General features: G+C 38.8%; 1 protein-coding gene across 1 annotated transcript; it reads left to right on the plus strand.

Moving 5' to 3' along the window:
- Window positions 1-646: 646 nt before the first annotated feature.
- Window positions 647-21,251, plus strand: slc17a8 (solute carrier family 17 member 8). The gene is made up of 12 exons (XM_012876029.3): window positions 647-3,221; window positions 4,396-4,651; window positions 6,920-7,038; window positions 9,121-9,235; window positions 11,872-11,959; window positions 12,642-12,728; window positions 14,259-14,401; window positions 14,480-14,629; window positions 16,634-16,766; window positions 17,003-17,113; window positions 17,357-17,484; window positions 18,788-21,251. Exons 1-12 carry the CDS (start codon window positions 3,124-3,126, stop codon window positions 19,115-19,117), a joined length of 1,758 nt encoding a protein of 585 aa, XP_012731483.2. The 5' UTR covers window positions 647-3,123; the 3' UTR covers window positions 19,118-21,251.
- Window positions 21,252-24,822: the final 3,571 nt, after the last annotated feature.

A 24,822-nucleotide genomic window follows, 5' to 3' on the forward strand; every position in this document is an offset into this window, starting at 1 on the left:
CCTGTGCACTAATCCTGGTGTCTAATCAGCATCTTGATATGGCACACCTGTGAGGTGGGATGGATTATCTCAGCAATAGAGACCTGCTCACTATCACATATTTAGACTGGTTTGTGAACAATATTTAAGGGAAATGGTGATATTGTGTATGTGGAAAAAGTTTTAGATCTTTGAGTTCATCTCATAAAAAATGGGGGCAAAACCAAAAGTTTTGCGTTTATATTTTTGTTGAGTGTATGTTGATTACAACAGTTTAATTATTGTGGAGGAATTCAACTTTCACATTGACAATCCTGAAGATAGAGGTGCAAAAGAACAATGTGAGACAACTAGAGACATCATAAGAAAACACATATTTGAGGACAATGCCGCTGAAATCTTTAACCAAGCTTGCCCCTCTACTTCCACTTTGTTGCGTTTATATTTTTGTTGAGCGTATATCACAGATAGGAGGTCATTAAAAACCTTAGAAAAGTTTGTTTTGGACATTCAAGAGCATAGTTTGTACCGGGCTACCTGGAGAATCAAATGTTCAAAAGAATCAAATTTGCTCAGAAACACCTTTTTTCATTTTAGTGACTGACTAAACAAAGAGACCCCTCCTCCACCTTTACTTTGTCGTCTGCTTTGTAGGTTGGAGGTGTAGAACAGGTGCCTCATTGAATTCATGTAACCATGTTTCTGTTAAAAACGTAACATCAGGATTATGGTCAGTAATGAAGTCATTGATTAAAATGATTTTAGATGACGTAGTTGATATTATCTTTGTGGCTGGTTGTATCTGACTATTTGTGGAATTTAAGTAAGATTGTTTATTACGGTTTATTATCCTTTTAACTTTGTTCTTTCTGCCACAAAAAGAACACAGCACAAAGATTTTAAAGCTATCTTCCATCAGGGGACAAAGCTTGTTCTGGAAGTTATCATTTTATGATAGTGTTGCCACTGTGTGTATCACAGTGAAGTGATCTGAAGGTCCTCAGCACAGACATGTTCATCCTTGATACGTGGAGGAGCTAGATCAGGAGGTCGGTGGGCTCTGCGGCTTTTGGAAGGTGCTGGTTCAGTAGTAGGAGGGCTCTGTTGGGGTTCACGTTTTGTCCTGTTGAGATCTGGGGTGAGTCCTCCTCTAGTAGTGAAGAAGTCTCTTTCTGGGTCATCTTCCTGGCTATCTTTATCTTGGCTGTTTTTGGCTGTACCGGCCTTATCATCTGTTTATGCACTTGTTGTACTTTGTTTAAAGACAAAGCTACTGGTGCATGGTTCACAGAATAGAACATGTTGGAAATGAGGAGTTTTGCTCCTGACCTATTTAGAGAGAAACTGTCTCTTTTGAAAAGATCTCTTTTCTCCCAAAAGAAATATCGGTGAAGTCCACAGAGGTTTTAATGCATGTTTTTTTTAGACAGTTGTTGAGCATCAGAAGTCTGGAAAAAAAAATCTCATCTCCACTATTAATGGGTGTGAGAGGTCCGCTGAAAAACGCCTTGGCATTAAGGCCTTTAACTTCATTTAGCAGACGAATGAAATCCTCCTTCAATACTTCAGATACTTCAGATCACCCAAGGCTCCAGTGTGTATTATTGTGAGGTTTTCCAGGGTCGGGTGCTCTTTTATGATCTCCAGAAGGCTCTCTAAGATATAAGACACCCGGTTAAGATCGTAGATGATCACTTCTATGTTTTTCTTGTCACAGAAGTGTTTAATCCCATTCACGGCTGCATTGCCTCATATTAAGGTTTGTGGCTGTGTGACTTGCTCTCTCTCTCTGGCCACTTAGGAGAAGAGCGTTTAGAACGAAGAATGTTGTCATACCTTTGTTGTCAGGAAAAGGATTTTATTTTCCCTGAGTGTCATGTTAAAGTGCAGCAAATCTGTTTTGTGGTGAGATTCCCACATTTCCAGCTGGTTCACTCCTACCATTTGTTGTGGGAACCGCCAGCTGCTGCTGCCGTCCGCTTTTCCATGGGGCAGTGGGGACACTGTTCTGTAATGTCGGCCAGTTCTCCTAATATGCTTTGGAGGTAAAAAAAAAAAAAGAAAAGAAAAAAAAAAAGACAGTACCCTGTTTTTAAAAAGTGCTTCCTCAGAAACAACTTTTGTGGAGAGCATTAACAGCTTGGGGTATCAACATTTACTGTGAGATAAAGCCCGTTGGTATATCACAACTTTTCAGGCTCATCCAGTCTGCTGATTAAATTTTGAAATCTCAGATACAATGTTTTCAAAAAGGCCGTTTTTGAGTGAATTATCTGCAATTGGGAATTTTTCCCAAGCAAGGATGCAACAACGTCACTTTGGTGTGTCTTAATACCTCAGATTTGCTAGTGTAAAACTCGCAGCTTCACGCCGACTGTAATGGACCCCATCAATTCACCATAAACAGAAAATGAAAGATGCTAATAACTGAAAAAATTACATATGTAGAGCGGTCGTCCTGGATTTTTTAAAAGACTCTGTCTCAGTTTTCAGCCTCAACCATTTTACCTCACAGTAGCCCTACCCCTGTCTCTCTTCAGCATGTCAGGCTTATGCATATTTCATTTGCTCGTCTTCAGGGCAGCTATCAAATGAATCAGGCTTGGATGGATGGGGAGGAGCCGGGGAGCTGATGAAGAGGATGATGTGTGAAAGCGAAGGGGCTGGGTTTGGGGGATAACCAGTTGCACCTGCCCCCTCCTCTCCAGGAATGAATGAGTTATGAGATGAGAGGAGGTATGAGCGACTTATTCTCTCCAGCTGCAGAGGAGGACGGTACCACGATGTCTCGGCACTAAAATGTGGATTCCACACCTCTGATTTGTTTCTTCACTCCTCCATGGATCTTTTAAGGACACATAAATCTCCGACTCTGTGGCATTTAGGACACTGAGGGACGCTTATAACACCACGGCTCGTTCCCCTTCCTCTTCTCCACGGATCCAAAAGTTGGGAAAAGTCCTTGTCGCCACTGTGGGACCGTCAGCACCGCAGGTGTCAATCCCGAGTGGTACAAACCGAGGAAGGATGACAGACGGCATATAGCGGATATTTTTCTGGTTTCCTTTGTGGGAACGTTTGGGCAATAAAGTTTCTGTTTTTGGATTCAGAGGAACGAAAAAAAAAAAAACAGAAAACAAAAAAATGCCTTTTGATTTCGCAGGTTTGAAAAAGCAGGTGCTAAAACCTGGGAAGGAGGAGGCGAAGAACACCGTGGGCGACTCTTTAGGAAAGCTGCAGAGGTGAGAGGGTTCATTCGTGTGAAAAAGTGTGGAAAGGAAGCCTTTTGTACGTGTAAGCCGTGTAAATCGTGCAGGTGAGGGTCAACGTTGATGGTGAACACATGACATCTTCCTCCGTAAGAGATCCCGGAGACAAAGATTTGATTCTAGCGTTTGCCGAGCTAATGCCCGTGATGTAATCAGATAGTAATACATATTTTATATCTAATACATTTTAAACTGCAGCATTTGTATGTGATTGAGAAGCTCAAATATATATTTAGATAACTTGACCTAAAATGGGGGGTTACATAGACAAGACAACAAGGATGGAATTATTAAAACACAATGACAGAAAATAAAATAAATACATAAAACTCATTAAAGTTGAAGCCATATATAGGACAAAATAATGAAAGATAACTTTAGTGTGAATTTCTGGATTGTGTTTATTCAAGATCTAGTAATAATGACATTTATATTTATAACCAGGACTTAAGAGTAGAATAATAACGACATTCAAATATAAAACTTAACACAATTACTTCCACCAGTACTATTAGAAATAATAGTAATATTGGTAATACTAGTAATATTTATTTATTGGTTGTCAGTGTATAATAATTATCATTATTGCTACAATATTGTCAGTTTGATATGTTAGAAAACTCTTTTTCAACTCCGGCAAAAATATAGTGCTTTTTTTTTTAAAGTACAGCAATTCTCCTAATTTTAGACCTAAATATATCGGTCGTAGACTGAGAGGAAGTGGCAAATATTCAAGATGGGGACGCTCTGAGAGCAAAAACGCTTATTAATTCAGATAAATTAATGTTACAATTCATCAAAGCTTGTCCTGTCCTCTCCCACCGCAACAGAATTACTGTGCAAATTGCAACGTCCCTCCACTCCGTTGTTGCTTGGTAATATCTCAGCATTTAAGGAGGTCTTTTGCTGGCAGGTGTGAGCAGAGAGAGGTTGATTCAGGAGGTGGAGTAGACGTGGAAAGGAAAGACGTTAAGGAAACCTGATGACAGCAGATCACTGATCTTTATCCTCGTCTTTCACCTCCACCTCTGTTTGTCTGCTGCTTTTTGTAAACGTGCTTTCATATAATAATAATGATAAAAGGTATAATAATGTGACATGAAAATGCAAGAAGCTGAATAGATAACAATCCCTCTTTACTCTTTAGGAAATTAGATGGTAGCAATGTTGAGGACGAGAACAATATTGAACTGACAGAGGATGGCCGTCCGGTGGCGTCGGCACGACTTCCCGCCCCGCTGCTGGACTGCAGCTGTGGGGGTCTGCCCAAACGGTACATCATCGCTATCCTCAGTGGCCTGGGCTTCTGCATCTCCTTTGGCATCCGATGCAACCTGGGTGTGGCTATTGTGGAGATGGTGAACAACAACACCGTCTATATCAATGGGACTCCAGTCATTCAGGTACATTGTGACCTTGGACAGTACCCAGCAAGTTGAATACTTTTTTTTTTTTTTAAATCTTACTTTGGCTTCAAAGGTTTTAAGACACAGGTTTTAGTAAATGATATAAAAAAAGGTGATTTATTTCTGTATTATCTCAAAATGTGAAACTTATAAAAGAAGTATACGTCCAACTACACTGAGTATAAGGAAGTGGGATCCTCTCAAACCACACCACCTAGGCCCCGTTTACACGCTAACGTTTTCTGATGATAACGGAAAAGTTTGGTTGCGTTTGTATTGTTCATATACACGACAACCACAAATGTTTTCTCTGAAAATGGCACAATTTGAAAACGGGTTCCAGACTGTAATGGTTGAAAAACGTCCCTGTCTCTGTTGTTGTGTAAACAGGTAAAACTGATTTTTTCTTACAGGGAATCCCTGACTCATGCGCAGTATGATATAAATCAGTAGAAATGAATGCACATGATCATAACACAATAACTGCCTGCCCTACAATTTAAAAAAACACAGAAGAAGAAAATATCAACAATAGTGGATAGTGGAGTACCATTTGTGCTGCTGGCTCTTCTGAATAAAACAAAATTAGGTGCTTTTATAATTCAAAGTCACTTTATGCAACAGTTGAACCATGTCGTCTCTCTATAGTAAAACTTTTTTCAATGCCATTTCCAATGTTTATTAACTGTGGCGGCTTTTAGGCATTTAAAGTTTTAAATAACATTGCAAACATTTAAAATGTAACATTTAAATCATACAATTAGAAATACAATTTGAAAAATGTTTTGTAAACTGTATTTACTAATCCATTCCTGCAATTTTAAAATCCAATTTCTAAATGGAGATTTAAAAAACTATTTATAAATCTGATAAGAAATACCTTTTCTTATCAAACATTTAAAAAGGTATTATTTCTTTTCCCATTTCCATTTTCCTTTCACCTTCTTGCGTTTTCTTTTTACTTTACCCTCTTCGTGTAGCATTTCAGTGACCCCTCTGGTCCCTGTGCATTCTCTTAACGGTTTCCCTTTTCCATTTAGCTTTTGGGTGATTCTTCTGGTACCTGAGCACACTGAAAACCAAGTTAAACCAATCACAGTTGCCCAGCCGATGAAACCAGCTCTCTCATTGGTTACACAGCCCCTTGTTTAGACATGTGGATCACGACACGGCGGCTACCACAGGAATTACTGTGCACACACATAAATTGTTCCTGGTAGGGCGACGCAAACAAATACTGCTTTGAAATAAACTCTTAGGCATTTAAGCTGATTTTTGACTTAATAAAACTCAGTGGGCCAACAATAGCAGATGATTTGGCTCACCAAATAATCACAGACTTCATCATGAAGCTGAAACAACTTGGGTTCTGCGCCTCTCCTCTCCTCCTTCAGACTCTGGAACCTTGGTTTCCGAATGTAATGCCAAAATTGTTTCTGGTGTCTGAAAGGAACTGTCCAGTCCTTTTTGGTAATGACTTATAGTATAAAGAATGTGAGTTTCATCCCAGGTCTTGCATACATAAAGATCTGTGTAGCTGCTCTCCAATCACAAAGTCCAGCTGGATACTTGTGAATGGACTGAGCATCGCAACTTTTCTAAGTTGATAGTTATTCTTGCTGCTTATGATCCCTTTTCTACCACACCTTTCTCCTTCCACTGAACTTTCCATCAATATACAGCACTGTGAGCAGCCAGTTAATGTGGGTTACCCATTCTGTGACCGGTCTCAATGACAGCATAGCAAATTATTATGTACAACCTAATACGGCCATAACACATTTTTGAAGAGACAATCAATGATTGATGATAATGTAATTTTGACATGTAAATTGTAGCAACACTCCTTTCTATAATTTCAAGCCAGGAGTTTAATTCCCACAAGATAAACTAAAAAAGAAAATGTGGCTCAGTTTCTTGGGAAATGTAGAATAAAACCAGCATTACCTTTTATCATATGAATCAGGAATTGAACCCTGAGTGTCAGGTTACACTTTACATAGTGTTATTCTCAAATCACATGCAGTTAATTATGAAAAACAGGCTTTTTAGGTTTATGTTGGCCTTCGACGTTTTGTCACTGACTTATTCTCCGCCATAACATACAAAAAGGCCAATGTACACTTTCTTTCTTCGGGAATATCTGTTTGTAAAGAATTCAGTTTAATTACAAAAGTGTGATAATTAAGGAAGGCACTCTGCAATTTTATGTTCCATAAAAATGAGATTTTTGTCTTATATATTTTATTCATTCCTTTTTTTCAGAAAGCTCAGTTTAACTGGGACCCAGAGACCGTGGGGCTAATCCACGGATCTTTCTTTTGGGGCTACATCGTCACTCAGATCCCAGGCGGATTCATCTCCAACAAGCTGTCTGCAAACAGGTTGGCCTCTGTGTTTCAGTGTGCTGGTTTTAGCACTGGAAACTACGGTTTTAGCAGTAGAGCATATACAGATATCGAATTTTTCTAAATAAGTAAGAGTGTTAAAGTTAGGGGCGTGCAGTTTAAAGGGTTAAAGTTGTCTGGTGTGGTGAGCATTGCCGATGGAGCAGATAGCAATCCTGTAATAAAAGCCTCACAGGAAAAAAAAAAAAAAAGGACATGCCACTGACAGAGTTAATAATGAAAGATCCTGCTTGTGATCTCCTTCTGAAACAGCAGCCACTGGAATATTACAAGTGTCACTTACACGCTGCTATGGAAAAAAAAGGCGATGGGGGTGTGAGGTGTACAGGAGCGCAATGGCACAGAGATGGTGAAGCAGAAACTAGTGGGTTGAATTGGATGTCTTTTTTTTTTATCTCAGTCTGTGAATGACAGAGGTGTGAGATATGTCTGACTATAATGCTGACTGAGACACTTTGACGGTCATAGATTCAAAGATGTGGTGCAATATCACACCGCCGCAGCTTTCAGGCACGTCACGGTGTTTGTCGTCCTTTCAACATCTGCAGAAAGATTTGGGGAGCATCTCGCATGCAGGTGCATCTCATCAAATTAGAAACATCACTTTATTTCAGCAAAAAAGTTTCAAATCTCCTCAAAACTCTTGATCGGGCTTTGCTTTACAGCTCTACCGAGACCCAATTTCCCTTCCACTCAATTTTCCATTAATATGAAATCCCTCTTTAGAAATCACGTTTTGTGTTTTTATGTAATGCTGGCTTCTGTTGGTCAGCAAAAAAAAAAAAAAAAAAAAACAGACATAAAGAAGGTGGAGGATTTTACATACTTAGGGTCAACAGTCCAGAACAACTGCGAGTGTGAAGGAGATGTGAAGAAACGAATCCGAGCAAGGTGGAACGGCTGGAGAAAAGTATCATGTATTAAAAAAAGGGAAAGGTGTATCAGGACGGGAATGAGACCAGTGATGTTGTTAGGCTTTGAGTGAGACTGAGGTAGCGACTGGAGGCAGAGCTGGAGGTACCAGAGATAAAGACATTGAGGTTTCCTTTGGGAGTGACAAAGATGGATGGGATCAGGAATAAGTACATCAGAGGGACAAGCTCATGTTAAAGACAAAGAGGCCAGACTGAGATGGTTTGGACACACACAGAGGAGGGATAGTGAGTACAGTACATCGGTATAAGGATGCTGAGGGTGGATCTGCCAAGGCTGTAGGCCTGAAGGAAGACCAAATAGGAGATTTATGGATGGAGTAAAAGAAAACATGTAGGTAGTTGGTGTGAGAGAAGAAGATAGTTAGATGGAGACAAATTACTCGATGTGCCGACCATTGAAACGGAAAAGCCGAAAGAAGAAGAATTTTGTGGCTTTGTGTGGAGCATATGATAATCAGAACATTATGTTTCTATTTTTTTAAATAAAAGGTTGTGTTTGTCTTATATGACCATGTTTGTGAAATTAATTAAAGAAATTTTAAATTAAATTACTGGCATACTATTTAACTTATTGAGATACCCCTGTATACACTGGAAGCATAGACAATGAAGACAATTAATCATTTTCCCAAGGAGAATTATGCCACATAAAATAATTTTGCAAGTTTAGATACAAATAAGAAGACAGTGATTTATGCTCAGATTTAAAAAAAAAAATAAACAAAACTTTAAAAAGTCCCAGAGGAGCTTTGACTGAGCAGCTTAAATACATTTGTGGTCAGATTATTCTCCTGCTAAGTAAAACAACACAAACACGAGTCTTTGTATGAAAAGGTGGCAGCAAAAACATAAAACGCGTCAGTTTATCTTAGGTCTAGCTAAAATCTGCTCGTTAGCATAGTTTAAGGTGGGATTTACTGTTGGCTGACATAAACTTTAGCTAACTTTCTACCTACCAGCACTTCTAAGTTATTTTATTTCCTACTCACCTATTCCTATTTTGTTTCATAGTTTTATGTTATCTCAGTGGAGATGTATTTCCCAAAAACACTTATTTGTTGAATCACATAAGCTGTTCAGATGGAGTCCAGATTCATTGTAAACCCTTGTTTTTTGTTCACAGAGTTTTTGGGGCAGCCATTTTTCTAACATCGGTGCTGAACATGTTCATCCCATCCGCTGCGAGGGTGCACTATGGCTGTGTCCTGTTTGTACGCATCTTACAGGGGTTAGTAGAGGTAAGGAAAGAAATCTGTCTGCTAATAGTCTGGAAAAATGAGCAAAGTCATTTGCACGCTGGAAGAGAGAGTGATGTGAACAATACGACAGGTTAACATCTACACATCTAAAAATAGATTTTGCTATTAATAATGATAGATTAGGCCTAAATTGAGATCTAAGAAAAGTATGCTGAGAGTTTTTGTGTTGGAGTGAGACATATTAGGGTTACTTAAGGTGGAGACACACCCCATCACCCAAACCGGCCGTTCCGACGGAAAATTGCATCGTATGAAGTTGAAGTAATTAGATGTAATTGAAGTAAACTCCATTTGTAGAGGGAACCCTTTATGTATCTAATAGGTCTGGAAAACAATCTGTACTGATCTGTCCGTCGGATCGGTCAGATGGTTTGGTGTGTCTTGGCCTTGACTCTTTCTTTTTTCGCACATCCGCTGGACGTTGCTGACTTGCTCGGCCCCATTGCTTGTCCTTGTTTACTCATTTCGTGCATGCAAAATATTGTTCTTTCAATCTAATGATTTTGCTATGGTAAATATACACAAAAGTACTGTGTTTACTAAGTAATAGAGCCAAAACAACGTATAAAACAAAGGCATAAAACATAATAAGCCAACAGGGCATGATAATTTAATCTGGAAACATTTTTACACAACCAGAGTGAGCTGCAGGTAGAAATGTGTAAAGCCAAAGTACAGGACTAGGCCCCTTTAAGCTCTAAAAGTTTGAATATTGTGTGCCACCTATCTGTGAATATAGAGATTGCAGCCTCTTTACTGTCCCACAACTTCTCTCTTCCAGCCTGCAAAGTACATATACAGCCTGTTGTTAGTGTATATGTGGTCTGGGCTCCTTTTGCGTGACGTAAGGTATCAATCTGGCATGGCATGTTGGCAAACAGACTGTGCCTCTGCTAAGGTGCTATATGGAAGCCCAGGTTACTTTAATAACACCCTCCAGCTCATCTAAATTTTTGGCTTGGATGTTTCATTTTCCCCTCATTAATCCAAGGTTTGTCAGTGGGTACTGAACCAAATATTGGTACTTTTAGCAGTGTACAGGTGTCAAATCCTGCTAGAAAATGAAATCAGCCTCTTCATAACGCTTTGTCAGTAGAGGGAAGCTTGAAGTGCAGATTACGTTCAGATTATGTGTCCTTCTTGGAGTGTCTAGATTATGTCCTGGAAGGGGTGCCATGTGGGGATTCTGTGGAGGGTGTTGCAGAGGGTCCTTCTGATTTCCAAACCTTGTATTTGGAAGCCATAGTTTTACATTTGGCCTTCTGTGTTGGGGGATTGTCTCTGGACTAAAGCAGTGCAGGTTAGGCACAGTGGTGTCTTGTTCACAAGTGATGGTAGGATCAAATTAGGAGACGGCCAGATGGATCAGGGCTTCATCTGCAGTAATGTGGGGACAGCTTTGGCCTGTTGTGATGAAGAAAGAGCTGAGCAACAAAGCAATGCTCTTAATTTCTTGGTCCGCTTACATTCCCACCCTCACCTATGGTAATCAGATTTGGATTAGGAATCAAACTTCTCCATTTTGGAAACAAACGGCCAAAATGTGCTTCCTCTGGAGGACGGCTACACTCAGCCTTAGAGATAGGGGGAGGAGTTTAATCATCTTGGAGCTTGAAGTAGAGCCATTGCTTCTCCACATCTAAAGGAGTCAGTTGAGTTGGTTTGGGCATTTTTTTAATGTGTATCTTTCCCATTTCTTTCGCTTATTGAATAAAACCAATGTACTGGCCATCATTACATCATTTTCTTGTTAATTGTAAAAACCAGAAACGGGGAAAAAAAATGGAAATCATCATGCAGTTTCCATTTTCACTCAAAAGTGGGAATTTCTGATTTCCAACTTGAGACAATTACATAGAACGCCACAATCTGATTTCCAGACTTGAAAAGCTGGACTTTTAACACCATCCCAAACTTTCATACATAATACATCTTCCCTGTTACATAAAAAGATGTAATAACAGTAAAGTCAACTATTACACGCTTGCAGGCTTTTTTTTCTTATTTTAGTGGAATGACACTGCACTGTGTAGACTTTAGTAAGGAACAAGCTGCTACAGTGATGAACTTTGTAAAATAAAGAGTAATGCTTTGTTATTCGGATCATTTAGTACAACAATGAGCCGTTTCTACTGGTTTGTTTGGTTTGCATTTGTTTAAAGATCCACGTTCTAGCTTTGCAGCATCCGTTTTTATCTAAATTGAGAGTTTTGTCTGACGTGGCGACAGGTTGTCACTCATTGGTCATCCGTGGGTGTAAATGTGCCACTGCCAAACTCAAGCTCTGTAGCAATGAAATCATGACAAAGACGATGCATATTTCTATTAAAGTAACTCTGGCTCACATAACCACAGTAAAGCAATTAAAAAAATCCCATTAAAAAATCCCGTTTCCTCTAGTTATTGGTGATCCATAGAGAATCTATATGGGGCAAGTTATATGCAAAACATTCTGACTGCTGTTTTCTTTGTTTGTAGGCAGGATGATCATACAATGACTGCTTTTTCCTAAATGTCTGACTAATTAACCCTCTAAAGCCCGTCTGCTTTGTATCCCAGGTTTCCCCTCAAGCCAATCCTTGACCGTTTGTCTTCCTGCACCTTGTTCCCTTTAGGGAGTCACGTACCCGGCTTGTCACGGGATGTGGTCCAAGTGGGCGCCGCCTCTTGAACGTAGTCGACTGGCGACCACATCGTTCTGCGGTGAGTCGCAGCTCTCCTTTCTTCACTCCTACAAACAGCAGCTCTCAGTTTCGTCACCGATCCAAACATCTTCCACGCAGCCTCTTCACAAGTCACTCTGAGGGTGTCAAGTAAATGGACGTGAGCGAGCTTGCTCTGCTCCGCAGATGCTGACCCTCGCAGCCTCTATTGAAATTTAAATAACAGTGTTGCACTTTAAACTGGTACCATGACAACCCGTACATCAAAACCCTCTTGACATTGTCTGTAAATGAACACAGCTCACCTGTGTGCAGTCTGAAGGAGTTTCTCCGTCCATTCACCGAAATGAAGCGTCACATTGCTTACCGTCCAAAAGCCCTCTCAGCGTTCGCCGCTCTATAGAAATTCAGCGCGGCTCATGAAAGGCGCCAGACTGCAGAAAACAGGCTAAAACACGGACTCCGTAATGGCAACGCTAATGGTTCACTTTGACAGTGTGTTTGCTCAATGACTCTAATGCATGTCTTTGATTTGTTTGTAGTCAATAAGACACATTTTAACTCCTCAGCGTTGATGTATTGTATTGAATGTTGCTGCTGGATTTCAGCTGTTTTAATCATGAGGGAAAAGAAGAAAAAAACAACAACAACCAAAGGAAAACCTATTTTTCAGTGGCTGTCACTGAGATGCAGTGACTGACAGTGGTGTTTGGTGTCATCAGGATCCTACGCTGGAGCCGTGATCGCGATGCCTTTAGCTGGAATCCTGGTTCAGTACGTCGGGTGGTCATCGGTCTTCTATATTTATGGTGAGGCACAACACAACAGACACAAAACTGCCACAACCAACTTCCTTTACACAATTTGAATTACAGTAAAACTGCTAAAAGAATCGACTTCTTGTCTCTATTCAACTTTATTAAAAATATAATAGGCACATTTCCAGTTAATTTTCCGGGAACCGGTGTACAGTAAATCTGTTTTTAACACCACCCAATGGTCATACATGGTGGTGGCTGCATCATGCTTTTTGAATGGCTTTTCTTAAGCAGGGATAAGAAAACTATTCAGTGTTGTTGGGGAAATGGACTGAGCTAAAATACAGCGCAATCCTGGGAAGAAAAAAAAAAACAGTCAGAGGCTACAACAGGCTTGAAACTGGGACAAAGGTGCACCTTCAAACGGGACAACTACTCCGAACCTGCAGCTACAACTAGAATGGAATGGTTTAGATAGAATAATAGTCATATGTTAGAATGAGAATCAAACCGGTGGCAAGACTTAAAATGTATTTTCTGCAGATGCTCCACATCCATGCTAACTGACCTTGAGAGGAGTGGCAAAAATCGTATTCTTTAGATGTTCAAAGCTGTTCCAGGCATGTCCTAAAAGTCTTGACCCTGTTAACGCTGCGAAACGTAGCTCTACAAAGTATTGACATTTTGCAAAACAAACAGATCTATTTTATATATAGAAACAATTCAGTCCATCTATAGTGACAGATTCAAAGTCAGTTGCACACACAATTGGATCCTGCAGCAATGCAGTCAAGTTTGGTTTATTGTGCCAGTTGGTAAAAAATGTAAGGGAACAGTGCCGATTGCTCGACTCACTCACTTTGCAGCAATTCATCCTCCTGAACACACGTATTGTGACAGTGGATGGTTAACTGCATTGTGTCATTAACTTTGCAGCAATCCCTCATACTGAGTAATACATGTAGAAGAAACTTGCAGCAGAACTTGGCCTTAGTTAGAACAACCGTGTGCATTTTTTAGCTGGTGGTCGAATGCTGCTTTCTCTCCACTGTAGCTCTTCTTTAGATAATTGATCAATACCAGCCACTAATAAGCCTGATTTTAATAACCTCATTGGTAAATACAGGAGGCAAGTTTGTTTGAATGAAAATAGACGGTTTAATTCCACATACGTTCCTTCTCATAATCTGTGTGCGACACGTCGCTCCCCGCCAGTTGTGCTCGGTGTGTTTTTGCACCTGGGTTTTTATCTAAAATGCTTCTTGGTTGGATTAAAATGATTAACAGTCACATGAAATTTGTACCTGGGCCAACGTGTTTTAATAAAAAACCCACTCTGATCTCACGGCGATATGATCTTATGATTTATTGATGTAAATTAGCATTTTCCTGTCCTACCTCTGTGACTCATGCGGGGACTATTTTTAATAATGGAAATTCATGCGATCCAGAGAGGGTCTGTGCTCGCTTTAATTAATTTGTCCTACACTCGCTCATTCTTACTTTTATAAAAAAAAGCTTTGCAGCAAAGACAACCACCGTGCTGAAGCCAAGCGCGTTCTGCTCTTATCTCGTCTGAAGGGGTCTTTGGGATCCTGTGGTATATCCTGTGGCTCCTGCTGGCTTACGGAAGTCCTGCTCAACATCCCACAATCACAGAGGAGGAGAGGTTGTACATCGAGTCTGCCATCGGGGAAACGATGAACCAGCTGAGTGTTACAGAGGTGTGCATGTTTAGCAAACTTTGGAGTTCGTTTTTTTTTCTTACGGACACACTGACGCACACGTTTGCCCTCCAACAGAAATTCAAGACTCCGTGGCGTCGTTTCTTTACCTCCATGCCGGTCTACGCCATCATTGTGGCGAACTTCTGCCGCAGCTGGACCTTCTACCTGCTCCTCATCAGCCAGCCGGCGTACTTTGAGGAAGTTTTCGGATTCCCCATCAGCAAGGTCAGCCTCATAGACAGACTTTTTTTTAGCCCACTGCAGTTTTGAGGAAGAAAAAAGAAAGGTTACTCTACAGTTACGCACTCTTGTGTCTCCTTTCTTAAAAATGTAGACCACTATCACAATCCCTGAGTTGGTAGAATGCTATTCAAACAGATATAAATAAACCAACATAATCCCAGTTCTAAAGTCCTTACACTGGCTCCCTGTATCTCAGAGAATAGACTTTAAAATAATTCTGTTAGTCTATAAATCCCTAAATGGCTTAGCACCTAAATACATCACTGACTTGTAATCAGTGTATCAACCTCCAGACCACTAAGGTCTTCTGGCTCCAGCCTACTCTGCATACCTAGAACCAGAACTAAACACGGAGAAGCAGCATTTAGTTCCTATGCTCCACTTATCTGGAACAAACTTCCAGAAAACTGTAAAAGTGCGGAAAGCCTGAGTTCTTTTAAATCAAGATTAAAAACACATTTGTTTAAAATTGCCTTTGAATGTTCTAGTTAAACTGTTTTACTGTTTTTAATGTTTATTTTTGTTTCTACATTCTATCCCTACTTGCTTTCATTCCTATTTTTTAATCATGTGAAGCACTTTGCATTGTCTCTGTACTGAATTGTGCTATATAAATAAATTTGCCTTGCCTTGCCTTGCCTTGCCTTCTACACCAGCAGGTTTTAAGTGCATGTTAGGATTATGGCTACGTGAATTAATTACAATCATTAAAAGGTTTTGGAGAAGACAAGGAGAAGGAAACAAAAAAGGTAACCATGGCCCTGAATGCTCTAAGAGATGCAGTTGGAAACAGAACGTTAACGGCTGACTGTCACAGGAGGCAGGTGGTCAAAATCCTCGACTGATCGTCAAAATACCCGAAACAAGGCAGGTGGCAGCAGCCACTAAAGCTTCGGTTTCCACAGTAAGGCATGTAATAAATGTCTCAGGAGCCAAAGACATTCGTATCAATGGACCCAAAAGCACGAGAAACGTCTGCCAACTTACTCTACAGAGGTTTTGGGGTTCTGTTATGTGGATGGATTATAGGAAATATCAGTGGATTGTTGTCAGAATGACTCCTGAACCGATGCATCCATGTCATCAGTATTTCAACATAATGTTCTTTCCCCATATATCCATGTCTATTTCGTAGTTACGGTACAAAGCCATGATATCCTCATCTGGGCCAGGGGTCACCAACCTTTTTGAAACTGAGAGCTACTTTATTGGTGTCGTGTCACACGAAGGGCTACCAGTGCTGAGCTTTGAACTAGAAGAGTCAGTGTTCACCTTAATTTAATTTAAAATAAACATATTTTTCATGCTTTATTATATGTATTCTCATTTTTAAATCTATGTTAATGCAAGTGTGAATAGGAACAGGAAGAGTAATCGAATAAGGTAAGGCTTTATATTAAGGTCCTTGTAATAAGCATTAGTTAATCGGTAATAAGACCTTAATAAGTGCCTACTAGATGCTTATTAACATTATTATTTGTTTATAAGACTATATATGCATTAATAGACTCCCTATGATATTGTTAATAGCAGACTATAAGATATTTATAATAACTTATAAGAAACTTGTTAAGATCTTTGTAAGTGCACGCAAGATGCTTATTAACATTGTTATGTGTTTATAAGACGGTATATGAATTAATAGTATCATTACAATATTGTTAATAGCAGACTATAAGAGATTTATAAGAACTCATAAGAAACTTGTTAAACATTGTTGATGCTTAAGTATATTAATAAAAAGTCCTCCTCAGCATAGGCACTTATTAAGGTCTTATTACCTATTAACTAATGCTTATTACAAGGACCTTAATATAAAGCGTTACCAAATAAAGTTTTAGATTGTAGCTCACTGGAGGGTTGGGCTGAAAACATTTGAGAACTTCTGGTCTAATTGAACATATAGTTGGTTTATTTGGATCATTCTACCAACTCAGGGATTAGCTTTGTAACACGTTACCTTCTGAACGGGTGTATTGTTTACAGGTGGGGATCCTGTCCGCCGTCCCCCACATGGTGATGACGATCATCGTCCCTATCGGAGGACAACTGGCGGACTTCTTGCGGAGCAAAAAGATTATGTCAACAACAAATGTGAGGAAACTCATGAACTGCGGAGGTACGCTGGTGTAACCATTTCTCAAATATTACTGTTACGCTAAAACTCAGTGAGGACCATACCAAGATTTACCAACTACACAACAAAGCTCCTATTTTGAAATGCACCTGAATCCCTTCAGAAATTCCCGAATGAAAACATGCACCCTTTTCTGCTCATTTTATTAACATATTTCTATTATTAACCTGATTATTAAGAATACCTTCACATGAGCTAATTTGTTGCCTTTTTCTCAGGTTTTGGTATGGAGGCCACTCTCCTGCTGGTTGTTGGATTTTCTCACACTCGAGGAGTCGCCATTTCTTTCCTCGTGCTGGCTGTAGGCTTCAGTGGATTCGCCATTTCAGGTTCTTAAACCCTCAAACTTTAATTTACTTAATAAAGAGTTTTATTCTGTGATGCAGAATTTTGCACATTTTCTAATTAGTCTAAAGACCCACCTATTTCCCTTTGTTCCACTGTACAGACTTTATGTTTTGGTATGTTGTAGATTGTTTTCTAGGACACTACAAAAGTCCCGTATGGATGCAGATTAATTTTCACGTCATTACGTTCTTTTAACACTAAATGTGTGCATGCTGTGCTTTCAGGTTTTAACGTCAATCATCTGGATATTGCTCCTCGCTATGCCAGTATCCTGATGGGTATTTCTAACGGCGTTGGAACGCTGTCGGGAATGGTGTGCCCCCTAATTGTCGGAGCTTTGACTAAACACAAGGTGAAAAAGCTTTAGACAGACAGAAAAGTATTCTCTCACCTCACTCTCATTCACCGGACAGATTTTTACTGTTTTTGTCATACTTGAAATGTTTTACATTGTCAAACTAGTTTTTATGTTGATAAGAAAAAGTGCTTTTTGTATTTAATTCTATATATTTTTTATCTGATATTAAATTTGTTTTATAATCCGACAAAAACGGCAAGAGCAGAAAAACATTGTCACAGTGCTGTGTATGTTCATAGAAGCTTTTTTTTTAAAGTTTATTTTACATAAAAATGAAACTACTGTGAATCGCTATTTCAGAGTAGGGATCCTAGATTATTTTAATAAGGGAAATAAGCATTTCAACTAAACTTGTCGGAAGGAAACTAATTGTCTTCAAAATATTTAAATATTCAGCAGAAATCATCAACCGCAAAGAAAAAAAAAAACAAAGCTGGATAGATTCACTGGAAATAAAGGAACTTGTTTATGCTTTTTCATAGATTTCAGTAGTTTAAGTTGTTTTGGCTCAGAGCCTCTGAACACTGTCTTGTCTATCTGGGGCGTGTTTTAATTAAACAGGCGGGTCGCCCTGGTCCGCACCAGTTCTAAGCTCCTAGGCGCCAGTCGAGGCCGAGGTAGAGACAAACCACTGTAGCGCAGTTCCAGTAAACCCAAACACGACACTCCAGTCGCAGGATAAAATCGTTGTAGTCCACTGGCTTGAAAAGCTGCTCTGAGATCTAAAAGACAAAAAGAAAAACCCAGAAGAATCTCTTTTGCCTGTGATTAATTAAAGATGATTATAAACCTTGAAAAGCACTGACTCTCTACTGCAGGGGGGATAGTAAGCCTATCAAGTAAGTGGGCAGTAGATAAAAAGAAATATATATATAAAAAAGTAAAGTTTAAAATAATAATTAGTGGATTTTAGTGCATATTATTAAATTCTGTCTTTTTAACACTTTTTGTTGTGAGGCAGATTTGAAATTAATAGACTGTAATATTCTGGTCTGATTTTTTTTTTTTGCACCCATTGTTAAACTAATTTTCCAAGATATCCACAAAACACCTCATTAATCAACGTCTATGGGATTCTTTCTATTTAGATGAAATTTGCATGAAATAGAGAACATGTTTATGTGAACTCCTGTGTTGCTGTGACATTTGCAGCTATCCAGTGGTTATGTCTATAATTGAACTTACAGTGAAATGTATTATACTTAGTGCAGGTGTGGCAGGATTGCGGATATCTATCATAATCTCAGTGTTTCGTCGCTGATAGATCAGTAAACCCGCCTCTTCCATCTCCCCACAGACTCGTCTGGAGTGGCAGAACGTCTTCGTCATCGCCGCCATGGTGCATTACACGGGGGTCATCTTCTATGCTATCTTCGCGTCAGGGGAGCAGCAGGAGTGGGCCAACCCCGAGAGCCTGAGCGAGGATAAATGCGGCATCATCGACGCCGACGAGCTGGCCGAGGAGTCTGAGCTCGCCAGCGAAGGCGACCTGGCTTTCAAGAAGAGCTACGGGACGACGGACAATTCGTACGCTCAAAAGCAGGGCTGGAAAAAGAAGAAGGGGGTCACCATGAGGGGGGAGGAGGAACACGGCGTTAACGGGGACTACCAGGACGGGTACCAGTGAGACAACGCGCGGATCACGATTACAGGACTCCCAGAGCGCTCGGATGACACTGAAGGTCTGATTTCAGTCCACGGAACAATTGAAGGGAAACAAGAGGAGCCGCAGCATCATGAGCACCTCAAGACAACCTTTTTTTTTCTTCATGCTTTGACAAAAGAATCTAGAGTACCGTGCAAACAAATTCAGACCATTTCTAAATCAGAATATTTCATTTCAGGGGGAGCCAGGCATTCTCGTAATATGTTAGTGGTCTTGATCCATAACTCTCCGGGTTTCCTTCTTAAGGCTTTGTCTGTTTTTCCACATATTTCTGATCAGTCCATCCTCACAAAGTATTGTGCAGCATGAAAGGAAAGAGAAGACGAACAGCCCTCACAAGGTTTCATCTTAGTTTTTCAGCCAGTAGCTTTTTGGGAAGAATGTTGTTATAGTTACAATACTATTAGATGCCTGTCAGAGGATTTTAAATTCAGTATTTTTTTTTTTTTTTTTTTGGACAGAAAGTAAATTAGATAAATTGGGTTTTACCATTCAGTCCCTTTCTACATCCATTCAATGGAACTTAAACAAGTACTGAACCATTGCATATCAGTTTAATTTTCGTTCTAGTTTATTTTGTTTAATTTAATCTATGGACATTAAAAAAAACATTAATGTGTGATTATATTATTTTCTGCATAGGGCCAGTGATCAAAGCAAAAATTAACTTATCAACATCCTGCTGATAGATATTTTTTTTATTGATGTCACTAAACATTTTCTCCTACCAAACTATGAGGAGATTAGAGAAAATAACCTCAAATCCTCTTTTTAAGGGGAAAAATCATGCAAAATCCAAATTTTTAACCCCTAGATACATGTTGTTGTGTTCTTGGAGTCCCTCGGAGTGCAGAAAACTTTAATTTAGTCTCTCCAGATGCTGTGTAGAAATCTTTATATTTTGTTTGGGTCATGTTTGTCAAGCCGTTCAGTCTTCTCTGCTCTTCAATACACTTTTGCAGCCTTTAAAAAAAATCATTCCTGTCAATCTGGTCAGGTTTTTGGACTGAGAATGAGCATAAAAAGTGGCCATTGAGATTTAAAAAGCATGAGGAAAGATCTAGACTCCCAACAAGATTGGAAACAGTTTGGCTCCATGGCTGGCCCAAGGTTATCTGAAGCCCTTATCAGAATTTGGTTTGGGGTCCCAGTTCCAGCTAAAGCGCATCGCAAATACAAAAACTTTTGACAGTCGGGAAGGAGGGGGGGAAATCTAATGTTCAGTTCACAAGTCAAAAGGTTGTCACTGGTTGATCTACTTACAAACAATCCCTGTGTGGAGGAAATTAAATCTATAGATAAATCAGCTGCAGAATATAACCATGTTTTCTGTAGCATCAGAGATGCACTGATCAGCTTTGATCTGCGATCCACTTGTCAAATACTAAAATGGATAGTATTTCACATGTGGATATGTGCATTAAATAAATCAATAGGCATAGTCTTGTAATTCTCTGCTAGTTTCAAATCTACCACCTCTATGAAAGGATGTTTTTTTTCTCGCGTAAGCGTTAAAGTCTTTAGTAAAGAGAAGAAATTCATAATTGGCAGCTCAGACAAAAAGTCATAAACTTTTTTCCTGCCAGGTGGAGTCAGATGATTGCATGCTGTGAAGCTGTTCATTTTGTCCAAGTTTTCTTGGGGGAGATTTCAAACACCAGTTGCAATTGCAAAGTTCGCTTATACCTCTGGCTGGCCCTATTTGACTTCTTGGAAGCAACATATAAAGAAATGAGGGACGACTTACATTTTGCACAGTACTTTGGTTAACTGTAACATGAAAATGTAAAAATAACAAATAAAAGGCTAACATCGGACATCACTCTGGCATTAGAGAGCCAGTGGGGAAAAGCAGGATATGTCGGTCATTAAAAAAAAAAACGAGACAAGGAAATTACATATTTAACCCATGTTAGAAAAAAACTGTCTGTTTTGCACAGTGCGAACCACTGTAACCAGCACTATGCTGAAGACACACGAGAAACACATATCAACTTCCATCCCATTCTCCTATTTCCTGCAGATTGCGCCGATTAGTTTCTGTTAATCTATGTGAACAATGTTTTGTGTCAGCTATGCAACATGAAAAAAAAAACCCTGAAGGAATGTAACGATGAGACTTCAGTAGACCACAGTGTTAATGGTGTCAGTCTTCATAGGTTTTTCTGTGTATATCTGCTGTTGGTGAATGGTTTAGCACCGTGTCACTGCTTTTTGCTTGTTCGAGCAGGTCTTAGTGCCCTCGTCTGCTTGGGAACCATCTTTAAATAAGCTTTATTATTTACTGAGCTCTGAGCTCCACGCTGTAATTGGACGAAACGAATGTTGAGCTTCTTTCGCGTTCTCTACATGGAGATCCGGTTAAAAACAATGGAGCATCTGACTGTAATCATAAAAGAATGTGGGAAGTACTCTCTGTGACTGTAGAACAAAGAAACTGTGTTGTAAATTTGAACTTTTTAGGCTTAATTTGCACATGAACACATACAGTGTAAAAAAAAATGTCATTATTGTAAATTATTGAGATTGTTTATGGGGAATAATATAAAAGGCTTTAAGGTTCTAGATTACTGGGTAGTGTTTATGTGAATGATGAACATTTTTTTGTTCCTTTGTGATGTCAAGTAAACTTAAAGACTTTATAAAATTACTAATTGTCTGTCTATAGATGTGAAAACAAAATCCAAAGTTTACTCACAAATCATTATGTTCAGTTTGAAATCAGAGCGTTGAATTGCAGCATAATGTTGGATTTATTTATTTTTCAGGTCTCATTGCCCAGAAGATCTTGTTGAGGGGGAAAAAAGCCATGTGTTCCCAGAAATCTTTAAAACACATGGTCTAAAGCAGGGTTGTCAAACTCATTTTGGTTGAGGGGCCGCATACAGCTTAATCTGATCTCAAGAGGGCCACACGAGTTAACTCATTGCAAGATTAAATAGAACTAATAAATGTGGACTTGTTGATTTTTATATTAAGTTAATTTCACTTTTACACAATATATTATGAATAACCTCAGCGTTTTTAAGAAAAGTATGTGCAATTTCAACAATACTTTTACTCAGTTAAACATTTACTTGTGCATTATGCATAAGAACTGATCACAGTGATTGTACAATGTTGAAAAACATTTATTCACATTTTTTGGAACTTAAAAACACTGTCCTGCATGACAAAATACATCAAACAGATAAAAATTGAGAAAGTATTTGAATTTTTCCACACCTGAAGCTTAATCTGCTAATTAAAACACAGCGCCCCTCGTGGACAATATAGGAACTGCATATTTTCAATTAAACAAAGTACATGTTTTTTTCAATAATTGTTTTATCATTCTCTTCCTTTTATCTTGACCACTTGTGAAAGTCAAATCTGATGAGCTCTTTGTGGCATCTTATTGCCACATTGCCAGACAGGACACTGGGAAAAAAAAAAAAAAAAATTATCATTATCATTATCATTTTTTTTATAATGATAATGCATTTAGCCACAGGGCCAGACTAAATTGTTCGGCGGGCCAGATCCGGCCCGCGGGCCGTATGTTTGACACCCCTGGTCTAAAGGCTCCCTTGCTTCTGCTTTATTATAATGCAATCTTTCACTTTTTTGACACTCTTGTGCTACCGGGGAGTGAAAATCCCACTTTTCCAAGATGTGTTGCTGAGGTCCACTGGGATCCTGGTGTTATGTGGGAAGTGAAAGACAGAAACAGAATGAGAGAAGGGACAAAATTAACAAAACAGACAAAATTTTTAAAAGTAAAAACTAGCATTCAGGTATAGAAATGCAAAACTAGATATGATTCTTTTATTGCGATTGCATACATAATGCATAGACAAGATTCAGGTAAGCTCCCATTGATTGTCTTTTAAGAAAACAGTGTGTGCACTCCTTCACCCTCTTATAAACTGGCTCAGAGCTTGTTTTTCTAGTTGTTTCTCTCTTAAATGTAGCCGCTGAAGAAGCTGGTACTGCATTTATTTTTGTCACATAAAGTACTCCTGGATCAGTTTTTCTATGTTCTTTATGTATACTGCAAAGTTCAGTGCAGCAAAGGCTCTTGGGTAAAAACTGTTATCCGAGTCATGTGTAAAAACAAAGACACCCATCTGCGTTTTTCTAACATATTTGGACACGTGGATACTTAACATGTATTTTTAACAGCACAGAGTATTTCTATTAATGAAGGTAAACTAAACAGAAGAAAACAGCTTTCAAAAAAGCAGGTTTTCTCTAGTGAAAAAACAACATTTATTCTGACTTAAAATGGCAAATATCACACACAGGCATATCATATCAGGTGTACAGAATTGGAAAATCATCAATCAGTATTTTTAAAGGAGGGTTAAACAGGGGGAATTGCATATATTTACTGTTGAGGTGACAGATGAACATCAAGGGGAGATCCAAGGACCTTTCTGAGGCCATCAGAAAGAAGATTGTATGCAGTATGTATTAGATGATGCTTTAGGAAAATGTGAGACAAAACTGTAAAACAAGGGATCAAAACATTAAGTTGAAGCAGAAGTGGACCCTGCAACATGACAAAAACATCAAGCAGTAAATCCACCACAAACTGACAGAGGCTTAGGAAATAGAAAGTCATGGGGAGAATTAAGACCTAGAGCCCAGCATCACTGATGCTGTGTGGTGACTTGAATCCAGCTCTACATGCAAGAAATCCCTCAAACATCTCTTGGCTTAAAGTGAGGAGTGGGGCAAACGTTCTTCAGACCGATGTCGGAGACTGGAGAAAGTCCACAGGAAGTGTCTCACTGAAGTGATTTCCAACAATAAAGATAAGACTATTATCTGCTTCTGGGTTGTCCTAGCCTGTTCCTGAGTTACAAATCACATTTTTGGTCATATCTTTTGTTTATAAAGTAGTATGTCTTTAGTCTTTACTTAAAATTATCCTCTTTATTTTCTGGAGATCAAGAAAAAAAAAAGTTGGACACTGATTTTTGAAAGTTTTTCAATAAAATGGACTGAACATTTAATGGGAATGGTGGTTAAATAACTTTATTGTAGAAGATTAAAAACAGAAGCATATGTTGAAAATCAAATGTAAAAAATAAGCCAACTGAAAAATGGCATTAGGACATCTTTAATCAGAAAAAGAGGTTCAGAAGCATAACAATGAAACAAGCCAAAAAGGCATAAAAGAGGAAAAGCATGATTTTCTCTCTCTCTGTCTCTCTCTGTCTCTCTCTCTCTCTCTCTCTCTCTCTCTCTCTCTCTCTCTCTCTCTCTATATATATATATATATATATATATATATATATATTGTATATATATTTATGTATATATAATACACATATATATATATATATAATACACACACACATATATATATATATATATATATATATATATATATATATATATATATATATATATATATATATATATAAATGACCTCTTATTTAAATTATGAGGATATGCTCTTCTTGCTTGTTGTTTATGTGAAGATGGTCAAAGTTTTAAACATGTGTCTGTTTTCAGTCCCACTATAAACATCCTTAACGTTATCTATCCTCGTGCGCCTGTTTCATAATTACTGGACAGCTTATTCATTTCTTCTTTTAGCTTCCCCTGTTTAAGACCTGTAAAACCCTCCAAATCAACTTTGTGTGATTTGGCTTTGAAAAGCCTGGCGATTACAC

This window comes from Fundulus heteroclitus, chromosome 2 (genome assembly GCF_011125445.2).
Source record: "Fundulus heteroclitus isolate FHET01 chromosome 2, MU-UCD_Fhet_4.1, whole genome shotgun sequence".
Classification (NCBI taxonomy): Eukaryota; Metazoa; Chordata; class Actinopteri; order Cyprinodontiformes; family Fundulidae; genus Fundulus; species Fundulus heteroclitus.

Excerpts from the sequence above, each read along its gene's own strand:
- slc17a8 (XM_012876029.3), top strand. The coding sequence starts at position 3,124 with ATGCCTTTTGATTTCGCAGGTTTGAAAAAGCAGGTGCTAAAACCTGGG. Across the intron at positions 12,729-14,258 it reads ATCGGTCTTCTATATTTATG|GGGTCTTTGGGATCCTGTGG; the intron begins GTGAGGCACAAC and ends TCTCGTCTGAAG. Across the intron at positions 16,767-17,002 it reads GAAACTCATGAACTGCGGAG|GTTTTGGTATGGAGGCCACT; the intron begins GTACGCTGGTGT and ends CCTTTTTCTCAG.